Source organism: Anoplophora glabripennis, unplaced genomic scaffold, assembly GCF_000390285.2.
Source record: "Anoplophora glabripennis isolate ALB-LARVAE unplaced genomic scaffold, Agla_2.0 scaffold20, whole genome shotgun sequence".
Classification (NCBI taxonomy): domain Eukaryota; kingdom Metazoa; phylum Arthropoda; class Insecta; order Coleoptera; family Cerambycidae; genus Anoplophora; species Anoplophora glabripennis.
In genome coordinates, this window is record NW_019416362.1 from 693,855 (window position 1) to 707,780 (window position 13,926).

The 13,926-nt window shown below is 35.9% G+C and overlaps 1 protein-coding gene across 1 annotated transcript; it reads left to right on the forward strand.

Annotated features, from left to right (window-relative positions):
- The first annotated feature begins 2,428 nt into the window (after positions 1-2,428).
- LOC108907367 (helicase SRCAP-like) lies at positions 2,429-7,509 on the forward strand. The gene is made up of 3 exons (XM_023454261.1): positions 2,429-2,452; positions 2,882-4,091; positions 6,314-7,509. The coding sequence occupies exons 1-3, from the start codon at positions 2,438-2,440 to the stop codon at positions 7,507-7,509; spliced, it is 2,421 nt and encodes an 806-aa protein (XP_023310029.1). The 5' UTR covers positions 2,429-2,437.
- Positions 7,510-13,926: the final 6,417 nt, after the last annotated feature.

The window sequence follows — 13,926 nt, forward strand, 5'->3', positions numbered from 1 at the left end:
CGAAACACGTTAACTGATTTTGATTTTTTCCCCATCTTTCGGTTATATAATAATTAATTTTTCTTCAACCCCCTAACCCCCAGCTACCCCTACTTTTTTTTCAAATGGAAACATAAGGCATGAGGGGGCTCGTTGAAAAGCTTATAGAAAACCGAATCCAGCCATACCAAATAAACAAGTTTTATTTTTTCAATAACAAGTTTTTTTTCATTTAGAAATTGAAACAACTAGATAATTTACAAAAATAAACTCAATGTCGCAAATGCTGAAAATGTCCTCCATTCACTATTTGGCATTCTCCAAGACGATAGTAAAAGCTGTCCACAGCATTCTGAATGACTTCAGCTGGTAAATTATGCATCTCCGCCCTAATCTTGTTCTTTAAATTCTCAATATTATCCGGTCTGTCCTGGTAGACTCTTTCTTTCAAATATCCCCAAAGAAAATAATCCAGGGGTGTTAAGTCGGGGGATCTTGGCGGCCATTCAACTGTACCCCGTCTACCAATCCAGCGATTTGGAAACATTTCATCTAAGTATCTTCGAACATCAATACCAAAATGTGGGGGAGCGCCATCTTGTTGGAACCAAATTCTTTCATTCGGTATATCTGGATCAATTTCATGAGGGAAAATCACAGCTAGAGCAGGTATCAGGTCAAATGTTAGGAAATCCAGGTAGCGTGCGGCAGTAAGATTTTCTTCAAAAAAGAATGGGCCCAAGATTCTGTTGTTGATGATACCTGCCCATACATTAACTTTTTGTGGATGCTGCGTATGCGATTCGCATGTCCAGTGTGGATTTTCCTGGGACCAAAAGCGATAGTTGTGCCTGTTAACCACTCCATTTAAATAAAACGTAGCTTCATCCGAAAAAAGTACGTCTCGTTGAAAACCATTATTGTCGTCACACCGTCTCATCATTTCCTCACAAAATTGTAATCGCCTATCATAATCGTCTTCCAAAAGCTCTTGGACAAGACATACCTTATAGGGGTGGTATTTCTCTTGTTTCAGAAACATTCGAATTGCAGTTCGAGAAGCATCGTGATTGCGGGCCAATGAAACAGTTGAAGTATGAGGATTTTCAACAAGTTCTAATGCAATGTCTAATTTCTTTTCTTCATTCAAAGCACGTGCCCGTCCAGTTTTGGGCAAAGTCTGTACTGTACCGTGTTCCTCAAATTTGTGAAATATTTTACTAACTGTCCCTTGCGAGATTTGGTTTTCGGGATATTTCGCATTAAATAAATCGCGCACTTCAGCCTGACTTCTTATTTTGTCTCCACATCCAAGCAATATCAAGATTTCGATGCGTTGCCTTTCCGACAATACCATTGCAATTCAGTAAATAACTTGATTTTGACACAATAGTAACGTTTCGAACTCCAATTTACAACTAAAGCGAAAAATTAACCAGAAAGCCTGGCAAGTAAGTGGTGCCAAAAAAACGCAACATAAAAAATATATCTTTTTTGCGTTAGCAGTGATAGGTACAGTTTCAAATTCTTTATTTTATTCTGTGCAAATTCATGGAGGATAACACTGAAGATAATTAAATTTTATTTCACTTGTTAAGTAGGTGTTTTATACAACCCTAAAAACCTTGCTATTGAAAAAATAAAACTTGTTTATTTGGTATGGCTGGATTCGGTTTTCTATAAGCTTTTCAACGAGCCCCCTCATGCCTTATGTTTCCATTTGAAAAAAAAAAGTAGGGGTAGCTGGGAGTTAGGGGTTGAAGTTTTCTTCATTAATTATTATATAACCGATTAATCATTAATTAATATATAACCGAAAGATGGGAAAAAATCAAAATCAGTTAACGTGTTTCGGCGTTTTAGAAAAATTAACTCATTCAAAAGATATGAATTTTATTCCGTACTTCTGGCCATCGCTGTATATACTGCGAACTGTCACATTTAAAGAGGATTTATATTTTTCTCTATAGTTTTCATTTAAAATACTTGGATGTTGACGAAAGTGAAGAAAATAATAACGCCCATTTCTAATGGATTATATCTGGTTTATCCAACACACTTGTTTATTGCTTTGCAACCATGAATTTACATAAAAAATACCATTTGAGCCAGCGAAGTAAGGGACCATCCTATAAATTATTACAAAATTTTGAATAATTTTCGTTATAGCCTACTCGCATCATATCTGTCACGTCTTGAATGAAATCCCTTTCATTTTTCATATAATTAATGCATTTTTATGTCACGCATTATCTAACACGACCATAAAATCTTTTCGGATCAGCCGTGCATCTTTTGAAATCTCCCAGAAGCTAATTCATTATAATAAATTAGACTGAATTAAATTAAGCGTTACTTCGCAACATTGTCCTTCAGTCCCTATTTTTCTGCATATAAAAGCCAATATTTTCATTTGAGTTTATCATTCCTAAACCGTTAGTGCGCTAGAACACACGACATGAAGGCATTTGTGGTAAGTTCGCTGGTTCCACCGCTATTTCACACCCCACATCCCAATATATTCAAAATAACGACGATTTTATGCAGCGGAATCCAATTAGGTGATGTAATATGTAAACACTGATGACATTTTTTACATTTCCATCATTTCTCTGCTTTAGAAAGTGTCTGGCACTTGGAGCATTGCAAAATCGGGGTGGAATATTCCTAAGAGTATTAAATTTACCATAACTTTGTTTACTACGATTACAAATTGTCTACTTTCAACTTTTTATTTTTACTACGAACGTATTTGTAAAGAATTTAATTTAAATTATAAATCTTTCTAATAAATACCTCGACTATTATTAATTAAAATCGAGGATTCAAATAGACGGCTTTAGTGAGAGATTATTGTTATAAATATTTTACTGTATACCACGTAAATTTTATTCTCTTACAGTGTGTCGCGTTACTTGCCCTTTGCGTCCTTGGTTCTGCCAAGGATGTCCCAAAGAAGACTGACAAACAGACCAAACGTAGCGTTGTAGGTGAAAGCACATTAGGACTAGGTTCCGCCTCTCTGGGACTCAGCTCTGGATCACTAGCTCTTAGCTCCGGATCACTTGGGCTTAGCTCTGGAGTAGGACTGGGCTCTGCTGTGTTAGGATCAGGTCTAGGATATGGATACGGACACGGTTTAGGATACAGCTCCGGTGTAGCCCTAGGTTCCGGATCCCTGTACTCCTCCGGATTGGGATTGGGATCCTTGGGTTACGGATATGGATCAGCTTTGGGATACGGAGCCGGTCTAGGTTCTGGAATCGCCGTAGGAGGCGTTTCCCATGGACTCGTACAAGACACCCACGAAGTCCGTCACGTATCTCAACAGGTACCAGTGCCAGTGCCCCAGCCCTACCCAGTGACCGTCACGAAAACAGTACCAGTACCCCAACCCTACCACGTCGACGTGCCCAAGCCGTATCACGTTCCTGTACCTGTAAAAGTACCCGTTGACGTACCAAAACCCTACACTGTTCCCGTGCCACACCCAGTGCCAGTCAGGGTTAATGTCCCAACTCCTGTAGTAGTACCAAGGCCCTACCAAGTCGAGGTTATCAAGAAGATTCCAGTAGACGTACCAAGAACCTACACTGTGAGAGTACCCACGCCTGTTCAAGTACCAGTACCACAACCCGTCCCTGTAGAAGTACCCACGCCTGTAGCTGTTAAGGTGCCACAACCAGTCGTCGTTAAGCACCCAATTGTCCAGGCCACACATTCTGTGGCAGCTCCTATCCATTCATACTCTGCCCCTATTATTGGTTCTGCCTACGCAGCGCCAGCAATCGCTTTGGGTAGCGGCGTTTCAACTCTAGGAAGCGGTACTCTGGCCGTTGGTGGTGTATCAGGCTACAGCAGCGGTCTTGGTCTCTCAGGCTACGGCAGCAGCCACTTAGGCTATGGCAGCGGTCTCTCAGGTTATAGCAGCGGCCTCTCGGGCCTCAGCAGCGGTCTCGGCCTCTCGGGCTACAGCAGCGGTCTCGGTCTCTCAGGCTACGGCAGCGGTCTCTCAGGCTATGGCAGCGGTCTCTCAGGCTATGCCAGCGATCTCTCAGGTTATAGCAGCGGCCTCTCGGGCTACAGCAGCGGAATCTCAGGCTACACCAAAAGTACTCCAGCGTGGTAAATGGTAAACCATAGCACCACGTCTAACTGTACAAAGTTGTTAAATAAAGGATATATATTTATGTCTCTGACATCTGTTGTATTATTTTGTCGAGCGGAAAACCGAAATACCAAAGTTACAATATAAAGAATTACTTAAAAAAATTGGAAAGATATAAAATCAAGTCAATTATAAGAATAGTGACGTCAAAAAATGTTCCAGGGGAAGTATTGGAAGCGGCACAAATTGCTGTTTCACAATTAATCTCCAAAAAATTGTCGAGACAGTACGAGATTGCCTACAATGAATACAAGGTGGTGTAGCTGGAGGAAAATTTAAAAAGTGTTCGAAGAGGTATTACTCGCATATTTCGAACATAAAATTAATAAAATTAAACGTTCGACGTTATGGTCAATATATTCCGTGTTAAAAAGTACACTGTAAAAAAAAATTTTCAATATGAGAAAATTTCCAAAACTAATACTATATTAGAAAAGCAAATTAGTTGGATACCATCCGAAAAAGTCCAGAATTCTTGAGATTTTCACAAGTAACATCTGATAATAGACTTCTGCTAGAAAAAGTAATTCAAATTAATATACAACTGCAGGTAGGTGACAAAAAAAACTAACTTTGTCCACTGAAAATTTAATGAAAATGTCGACTTTTGATGGCAGTTTTCGAAAAATTATATTTTCTTGCAATTTTAAATTAACACAACTGTAAGTTGTCTACTGAGATATCAAAAAATTTGTATTTTTTTATCTCTAGATGTATTAAAATATCTTTGATCTACGTCTTTGCTTTTCCTGAACGTGTAGCAGAAAATTAGTTTTCCACACGCAGCGTCTCGAGCAGCTCCGGTAATTCTAATCTGCAAAACAGTCTAGGTCAGATGGAATTCGCAAGATTGATTACAGAGGGTCTCGGGGCACTAGGGCTCCTTCTTACACGGACTCGATAGTCCCAACTTCTCCCATTAGCTTTATTATTCCGGCAAAATAACGAAGATGGTACCCTAGAGCCGCATTTCCTCCTTCTGGACTTTCCTATTATATCTAAAATAAAAATTAAGCGGAAAAGAAATTAAACTATTTTGAATAAACCATTTTGTCATATTTTGATTCTGATACAGCAAAAAAATAAGTAATGTTTCAGTTAAAGTTGGTAAATTAACCAAAAAATACTTTTATTTCATGTTTTTTTACTCAATTCAGCAAAATTATCTGAAATATCATAAAATAACGGACGGAAGGAAAATTGTACATTGTATTGAAAATTTCCAGTGTTATATTTTCAATTACAAATAATATAAACTTATATACAACACATATCTCTAAACGGTTTTTGTTTACAAGAATTTTAAATATAAAAAATAAATTTCAACATTTACACGTGTTTATAACTAAAATAAATGAGGTTCTTGCAAACAAAAGACATTCAAGCTCCCCATCTTCGCCTTCATAATAAATGTGTACAGCTTTTTTGAAAACAAAAAGAATATCGCACTACCCAATTTAAATTATTTATTTTTAAGTAAATTCGAATCCGTCGTCGCTTCAAGGTAACACGGGAGATAAATCATTCAAATTAAGAGAGAAATAAAATATCGCTTTACAAACAACATCGTCAATTATACTAAAAGCTGTAAATGGTTTAAATGGTCTGTCATTAGTTCACATAACCATGATTATATTAATTCTAATTTCATAACACGAAAATCATTTTATTTTTGTGAAAATATTTTGACTTAAACAAGAAGAACCTTCGCAACAGTTGAATAAACATAATTTAAAAAATAGAAAACTGTTTTATATTAATATTATTCACGAACAGGAATTAGTTCGGTGAAGATTATTTATGTCCACTCTCTCAGGAAATGAAAATATACCTGTGTGTTATACAACCAAACTTTTTCGTATCTAACGCACCTTTTCCTCATTATCTTATTATAATCTATAAAAGAGAGATCGCTAGCTAAAAGTCTACCATTCAGAGTACAGTTTTTCATGTAGACGCAAGCAATATGGATGTTTTTGTGGTAAGTAGTACAATTATCTAAATTCAAAACTATGTCAAAAACTAAATCTAAACTGAAATTACTACAAGAAAACTACCACATTTGTATACACATTAAGACAAATGTTTTATCTTCTCTTATAAAATTTAACATAATTTCTAATACATTGTTTTCTTTTTAGTACCTTCTTCTGCTTCCACTTATAGCCTGTTCAGCGGAAAAACTGGAAAATATCGATTTGCTAAGCAAAAGAGGCCTGGATCACAGAAGCAACCTGGCTTTGCTCAACAGCTTAAATTTTGGAAACAAACCAGAACCTAGCATCAGTCCAATACCATCACCAACGCCCAATATAATAAACGTTGGCAACCCCAACGATGGAACCATCCCAGTGACGATCAACACGGAAAACTTAGCTCTTGGGAACCCCAACCCCCTATCGAACGGTTTACAGTTTGCGTATGCTCCATCTTTCCCACAAAACGCCGCACCATTAGATAACAACATCATTTACTTCATGGGAGATAGAGCTCAAGCCTCACCTTTATCATTGACCAACGTTATAAACCCAGGATTTTCCCTGATTTCTGCTACTCCCAATCTCCAAAATGGAGCCGTGAACACTATCCAAGACAACAGAAACGTTTTTCAAGGCTACGTTCCTCAAAACGTAGTAGAAGTACCTCAAGCTTATCCAGTGCAACTTATAAGAGAAGTAAAAGTACCCCAGCCCTACCCTGTGCATATCACCAGGACTGTGCAGGTCCCAGTGCAAGTCAGAGTACCTGTAGAAGTACCAAAGCCTTACGCGGTGAAAGTACCGCACCCAGTACCAGTTCCAGTACACATCAAAGTACCTGTAACGGTAGAAAAGCCTTACCCAGTTCAAATAACCAAGACTGTAGCAGTACCAGTGGAAAAACCTGTATACATCAAAGTGCCTCAGCCTATTCAAGTACCAGTACCCCAGCCTTATCCAGTGGCAGTACCACAACCGGTGCAGATCCAAGTACCGTTCGTAGTTCGACTGCCGGAAGTACCGGGACAGGTCCAGGCAATTTTACCTCCAACGCCTCTAGCGACGCATTTGGAAGGTGCTGCATTTCCAGCTAGTGTAGTACCAGATGCGCCTACATTACCTGAACTTAATCCAACTGATAGTAATAAATTATTTACTTCTTTGGTATCTACAACGGAGTCTTCCCCTTCTACAACAAGTCCCAAACCCAGTTTGCCACCCATTACAGGAAGTGGCCTGCTTCCACCTCACCCTCCATCGAATTTGAATTCGAAACCAAAGTCTGAAGAAGGTTTGTTGAATTCCTACGTTTCTAGCAAGGAAGGGGGAATATATCGTCGTGGTACGGAGTACCAAACCTATGAGTACAAAAAAACTTGGTAGAATTTGCTAAGTTATCGACTGTGATAGTGATAAGTCATTGTTATGTTTTTGTTTACGTTTGTAAATATTTCAATAAAGTAATATGGTAACAAACAGAATAGTTTTTAAGTTTCAAAGTCGTTAATGCTTGCAATATGTAAGATTCTATAATAAAAATGTATCCTAATTTAGTGACAAATCATTAATATTTATAAAATTCATGCCTCGAACTTTATGTGTAAATACTTTTTTGAATATGTCCAAATAATGCAAATATGGAAAGTCGCATTTAGATAGTTCAAAAATGTGTTTCAAATGCAATAAATATTATATATCAAAAAAAATTATAAATAATTGAGCCGGATTACTAAGATATCGGCAGTGATAGTGCTGAGTAACTGTTGTTTTTGTAAATATTATAATAATAAATATAAGGCAGTATAGTTTTAATGTTCCAAAAACATATTTTATTTAATAGATGCTTGCAAAAGCTTTACCAACATGCAAAACTGTATAATTAAAAAGATTAATCCTGATTTAACGACCAATTAGTAACATTTATAAGATTGCTTAATGAGCCAATCGAATATTAGATGAACATAGCAGATCTAGTTGAATATTGAGACACTATAAAACATCCAAAGTTTATTTAACTGTGTCAAAAAATACTTCAAAGACCAAAAAATTCGACAAATCTATGACTATAACACAAGAACTTGCTTAAAGGATTACAATTATCTGTTCTGAATGAGATCTTACAACCTACTGGCAGAGAGTGACCTACTTATTTATAGGTACCTAGAAAACGTGACTATCTACAGTCTGAAAACTACTGCATATGTTATCGTTTTTGTAGTTACACCAGTCGAACACGCGTAGTGTGCATGGAGCCTTAGCCTGCCGGATCTCCGACCTCCATAATATGTAACAGCAGGAGAGATGCCCCCAGGTAGGATGAGCACCTGTGCAGACTGTGTGACAGGTAGATTACGTTGACATTTCGCCAGCGTGTTATATAAGCATGTTTAACATAAATTTAATAAATTGACTATCTGAATTTCCTTTGATAGCAGTTCGAAATGAATCTGTAAATAACCTGTACCGCCTACAGCGTCAAGAAGTATCATAATTTTGGGACTGGAGAACGTTATTTTTTCAGTTATTTAATTACGGATATTTTTAATTAGCGTAAAGTAACCATTTTCTTGTCGTTATTATACCACGCTGGGAAGTAACTTCATTTTTAATTCGATTAATTGCGAATTTTGTTGCACGTCCACAGGCGAGTTGGAAAAACAGAAATACAGGGTGTTTCGCATGAGAACCTACACAGAGCAGAGGCGGGAAAAAAGTCATTTAATTTTGGTAATTGTTTGCCGAGTGTTTTGAAAATGGCCGGGAAGAAGACTTCGCGAAAAAGTTGACATGCTATTAGTGTTAGGTTTCTGTGAAGGAAACTGCAGAATAAATGTTGAAGAATATCGGAGAAGATTTCCAATCTCCCTTAGTGAAACATTTTGCAATGTTCCATAGGAATCTATACAAAGCACCTAAGTTTTAACAGTCAAACAAAGGAATTTATCTTATCTTATGTAACAATAAAAGTTATATATATATATATAAAATATGATTCATAGTTAAAAGTGAACCCAATATAAATCAGTTCGACAATGTTTCCTTAAAAAGTTAAGGGCCAACAACAAATTTTTTTATGGGTAGTACGTCACATTAACCTCATTTATACTATATCTACAAGGTTGCAAACATGAACAAATGTAATTTTATTCTTTCATAACTTGAAGTAATCCTTGGAAATAAAATTCAAAACAAATTTTGAAACAAGGTGTGGACAAATTCTGTTTTGTTATAATTTGTTGTTAATTAATTCTTACATACCAACAAAAAAGATAATGTATTTAATTAAAAATGGGTAAGAGACACGTTTTTTACTGAGAGTTGTTCATATGTAATACAAATTGCATTGTACTGTATTAGTATTATTGTCATTTTCCACACTTTGAAAAAAAAATTCTAGATAACGCAATACAATCTTCCAAACATTACACATTAGAATAATCAGTAAATCTGTGCATTTTATACACCCCGTATATATTACATCAAGTGCAACATCTCTTCAGTCATTAAAAATTTTTTAAGTTCAATATTGCGACATCTTATGTAACATCACTGATGCAGATCAATATTACACGCCTGTCTAATGATAATGATATGCCACATTTTCACTTTCTGTTCTAAAAACGTCGCTCTACTAGTATGTTTCGTAGTAGACCCGTAATATATCACTAAACTAATTTAAGGAATTTGTAAAAATAACATTATATAAGTATTAGATGAGTAAGATGATTAAGGGAAAAGAAAGTTTTCAAATTTTATGGTGATATAAAAGAAGATATGCATGAAATGTTATCATTTCGAACTATCTATTGAGACCAACAAGATATGTGGGAACTTTTGGTGAGTATTAATAATTAAAAAGAACACTTTCTCGCAATGTTTAGTAAATTGTAGTGTTGATTATGCTTTTATCTAAAGTTTTTTAGTCAACATATAGAGAAAAAACAACAGTTTTAGAAATACTCGCATTTCATTAAATTAACCACACTTTTTTTCAGTCTTTTGCACTATTGCTGATCGGACTTGCTTCAGCAGATGACCCAACCACAAAACAATCGAACCTCACAAAAGAAGAAAGTAATCTAAATAAAAGATACGTCGTTTCAATACCCCAATACAATCCACTTTTATATACAAACAGCCAAGCACTGCCGACCCAGCAATTTATATTTGGAAATTCACAAGCCCTTGTAAACTACATCAACGGTCTACAACTCAGAACAGCATCGTTTGGTATTCCAAGTTACTACATCTTACCAAGAAATAATTTTATACAGACGTATACACCGCAAAATGTAGTACCTTCACTTCAGGGTAACATCGTGGCTGCTATACCACAAGCACCGGCCACACCACAAATAGTACAACAACAAATTTTACAAAAACAAAAAATATCGCAGCAAGTACCTCCACAAGTATTACAACAGCAAGTAGTACCTCAACAAGTACTACAACACCAGGTGTTACCACAAATCCTAAAACAGCAAGCAGCTTCACAACAGATAGTACCAGAAATATTACGACAACAAGTAATACCACAAGTTCTAAAGCAATCGGTGGTGCCACAACAGATAGTACCACAAGTACTGCGTCAACAAGTAGTACCCCAACAGATAATACCACAAGTATTACGACAGCAAATAGTGCCCCAACATATAGTGCAACAGCAAGTGGTACCACAACAAATATTATCACAACGGGTAGTACCAAAACAATTATTGCGACAGCAAGAAATATCACAGCAAGTTCTAAGACCACAAATAGTACCACAGCCAGTTCTAAAGCAACAGATAGTACCCCAAAATATACCTCAACCAACGGTACCCCAACAAGTGCAACCACAACAGCTGTTATCACAACAAATCCAAAATAGAATACCATCAATATCTCCATACTTTCAAAACAACATAGTTACACCTCTAGTCCAACAGCGAATAACACCGCTTCCACTGAACGTTCCCTTACAATATCAGTACTACCAACCTCAACCATCAAAAACTCAAGCACTAGTAGGCGGCGAACCGTACCCCTACGAGGTACCACCCGGTCAAACCAAGATCCCAACGGAAAAGCAAGCTCCCGTGTATGTCAAAGTACCACAAGCCGTACCTCAAGTGGAACAAAATTTGCTTTACAGTCCTACTAATGCATACAACCCTGTGTCATACTTCCAAGGACAAGTTAATAGTCAGCCACAGACTTACTATCTGCAGAAACCTAACGGTGGTGAGCAAGAGGTACGCATAGGGTACGACCATTCAAATCTGAACCTAGACGAAGAGTTTCGTCGTGGACAAGAAGTCGTTCCTAGTGCCCAGCCCCACACTGTATACGCGGATCCAAACCTGTTTAGTTCTGAAAACAATCAAGCGGTGGTACGGATAGGGTACGGCCAACCCCATTTGGATCATCATCTCGTTCAAGGACATAGTGATAACGGTCCACAACAAATAAAGTTGAGTTTGCCACAAACTTATGGTGAAGGTGAATCAGGTGGCTATCAATATGGCAGCAACAGACAAACGCGTACACCTGCTGTTGTTGATAAGGACCAAACTAAACTGAAAGAGGCTGAAATTAAAACGTAGTTCTAAGAAGTTATTTATTGAATTTATTAATTATATTTTTTTGAATAAATGCGTAAAAAACTTATTTTCTTTTATATTTGTGAGTGCCACGGTAAAAAAGAGTGTCTCGAAAAAAGCAAGGTCGAAAAAAGGGCCTTACAAACAAAATTAACAGTTAATGGTTAAAAAACATGAGATTAAAATATAACTATGAATCGATTGAATTTAAGCATATAACATATCAGAGATATTCGAAGTAGAAACAAGTTGGAACTTGCAAAAAAAATTAATGGCAAAAGAATTTCTTAAAAAAATATATGTGATATGGGTATAGTGTAAGTGAAAGTGAGAACAAAATGCAACGGGACCACAGAAAAGGTTAGTCTTATTGTTAATAATAACCCAAAAATTATTTTACAAGAAATACTTAAAAATATAGGGCCGAAATAGATTCCTTGAGGTACCATTATATGATTAAAACATTAAATTGAAACCATAATTCCATTTTTAAATATCATAAACTCCTGTTTGTTTTTATCAATTGATTACGAAAAAAAAAAAAAAGTTTGCACATACACACGTTACCCTTTTCGAGATCTGAGGAGAGGCTGTCCTTATTCTAACTTTTTAATTGGCAAATTCCGTTCAAAAGTTTGTTGTCATGAAAGTTAGTCAGCTCACGTAGTCATGTGAATCTAGAAATCGTCTCCTAAAAAATAATGTATTCCCCGAATTCTTTTTTTTTCAAATAATATACGGGGTGATTCAAAACTTATAAAAAAGAGTTTGAATGTACACGATGATTCACTATATTTCGACCCCCCTTTTAACTTTTTTGTTCTAAGATTTATAAAAAAATGTGAAATACAAAAGTTGCACGATTTTTTATGAAGTTTTCGAAAATGATAGTAGAAAAACAAATGAAGCCCAAACAAAATGGCCGCGGATGTTAACTTTGTTAATATAAATGGAACACCCTGTATATTTTTACATATTTGGATAGAACGTTCCCTGTCGCGTATAGTCATATATGGTTTATTGGGTCCATCTGTAACAATAAGCGAGATAATATTAAAAAACGAAAAGAAGGTTTTTTTATTAAGAAAATAAGACATCTTGTAATTGTTAGACCTCTTTCAGGCATTTCTGCTTTTTTCCAATTACGAAAGGATTTACACATTTAGTTGTAATATACTTATCGGACATTGATACGATCTAAATCTCATTAATTAGATCGTGCGAGGCCTAATTACTCATGAACAATATTATATGGTAGGTCATGACAGTGACAGGTAGTAATGTCATGATAACATTGTTATTGATTGACAGTTTGTATTATTATTTAGTAGAAGTAGAAAATTGAAAAATTATTGGGAATTAAAATGGAGTATGGAGAATAACTTAGTCTATTTTAATTCCTATAATTTTTCATTAAATAATAATACAAACTGTCAAACAATAACAATGTTGTTATAACATCACCTGTCACTTGTCCATGAGTAATAGGTCTCTCACGGCCTAATTAGTGAGATTTAGTTAAAATATCTATGTCGAATATGTCAAAATATTTTACAACTAAATCTGTAAATCCTTACGTAATTGGAAAAGAGGCAGAAATGCCTGAAATTGGTCTAACAATTATTATAAGATGTCTTATTTTCTTAATAAAAAACCTTTTTTCGTTTTTTAATATTATCTCGCTTATTGTTAGAGATGGATCCAACAAACTATACAGGGATGGCCAAAAGTTCGGAATAAAATTCATATCTTTTGAATGAGCTAATTTTTTTTAAAACGCCGAAACACGTTAACTGATTTTGATTTTTTCCCATCTTTCGGTTATATAATAATTAATTTTTCTTCAACCCCCTAACCCCCAGCTTCCCCTACTTTTTTTTTCAAATGAAAACATAAGGCATGAGGGGGCTCGTTGAAAAGCTTATAGAAAACCGAATCCAGCCATACCAAATAAACAAGTTTTATTTTTTCAATAACAAGTTTTTTTTTTCATTTTGAAATTGAAACAACTAGATAATTTACAAAAATAAACTCAATGTCGCAAATGCTGAAAATGTCCTCCATTCACTATTTGGCATTCTCCAAGACGATAGTAAAAGCTGTCCACAGCATTCTGAATGACTTCAGCTGGTAAATTATGCATCTCCGCCCTAATCTTGTTCTTTAAATTCTCAATATTATCCGGTCTGTCCTGGTAGACTCTTTCTTTCAAATATCC

Bases quoted from the DNA above. Each gene is read 5' to 3' on its own strand.
- LOC108907367 (XM_023454261.1), top strand. The intron at 4,092-6,313 runs GTACTCCAGCGT...TTCCACTTATAG, and splicing joins AATCTCAGGCTACACCAAAA to CCTGTTCAGCGGAAAAACTG.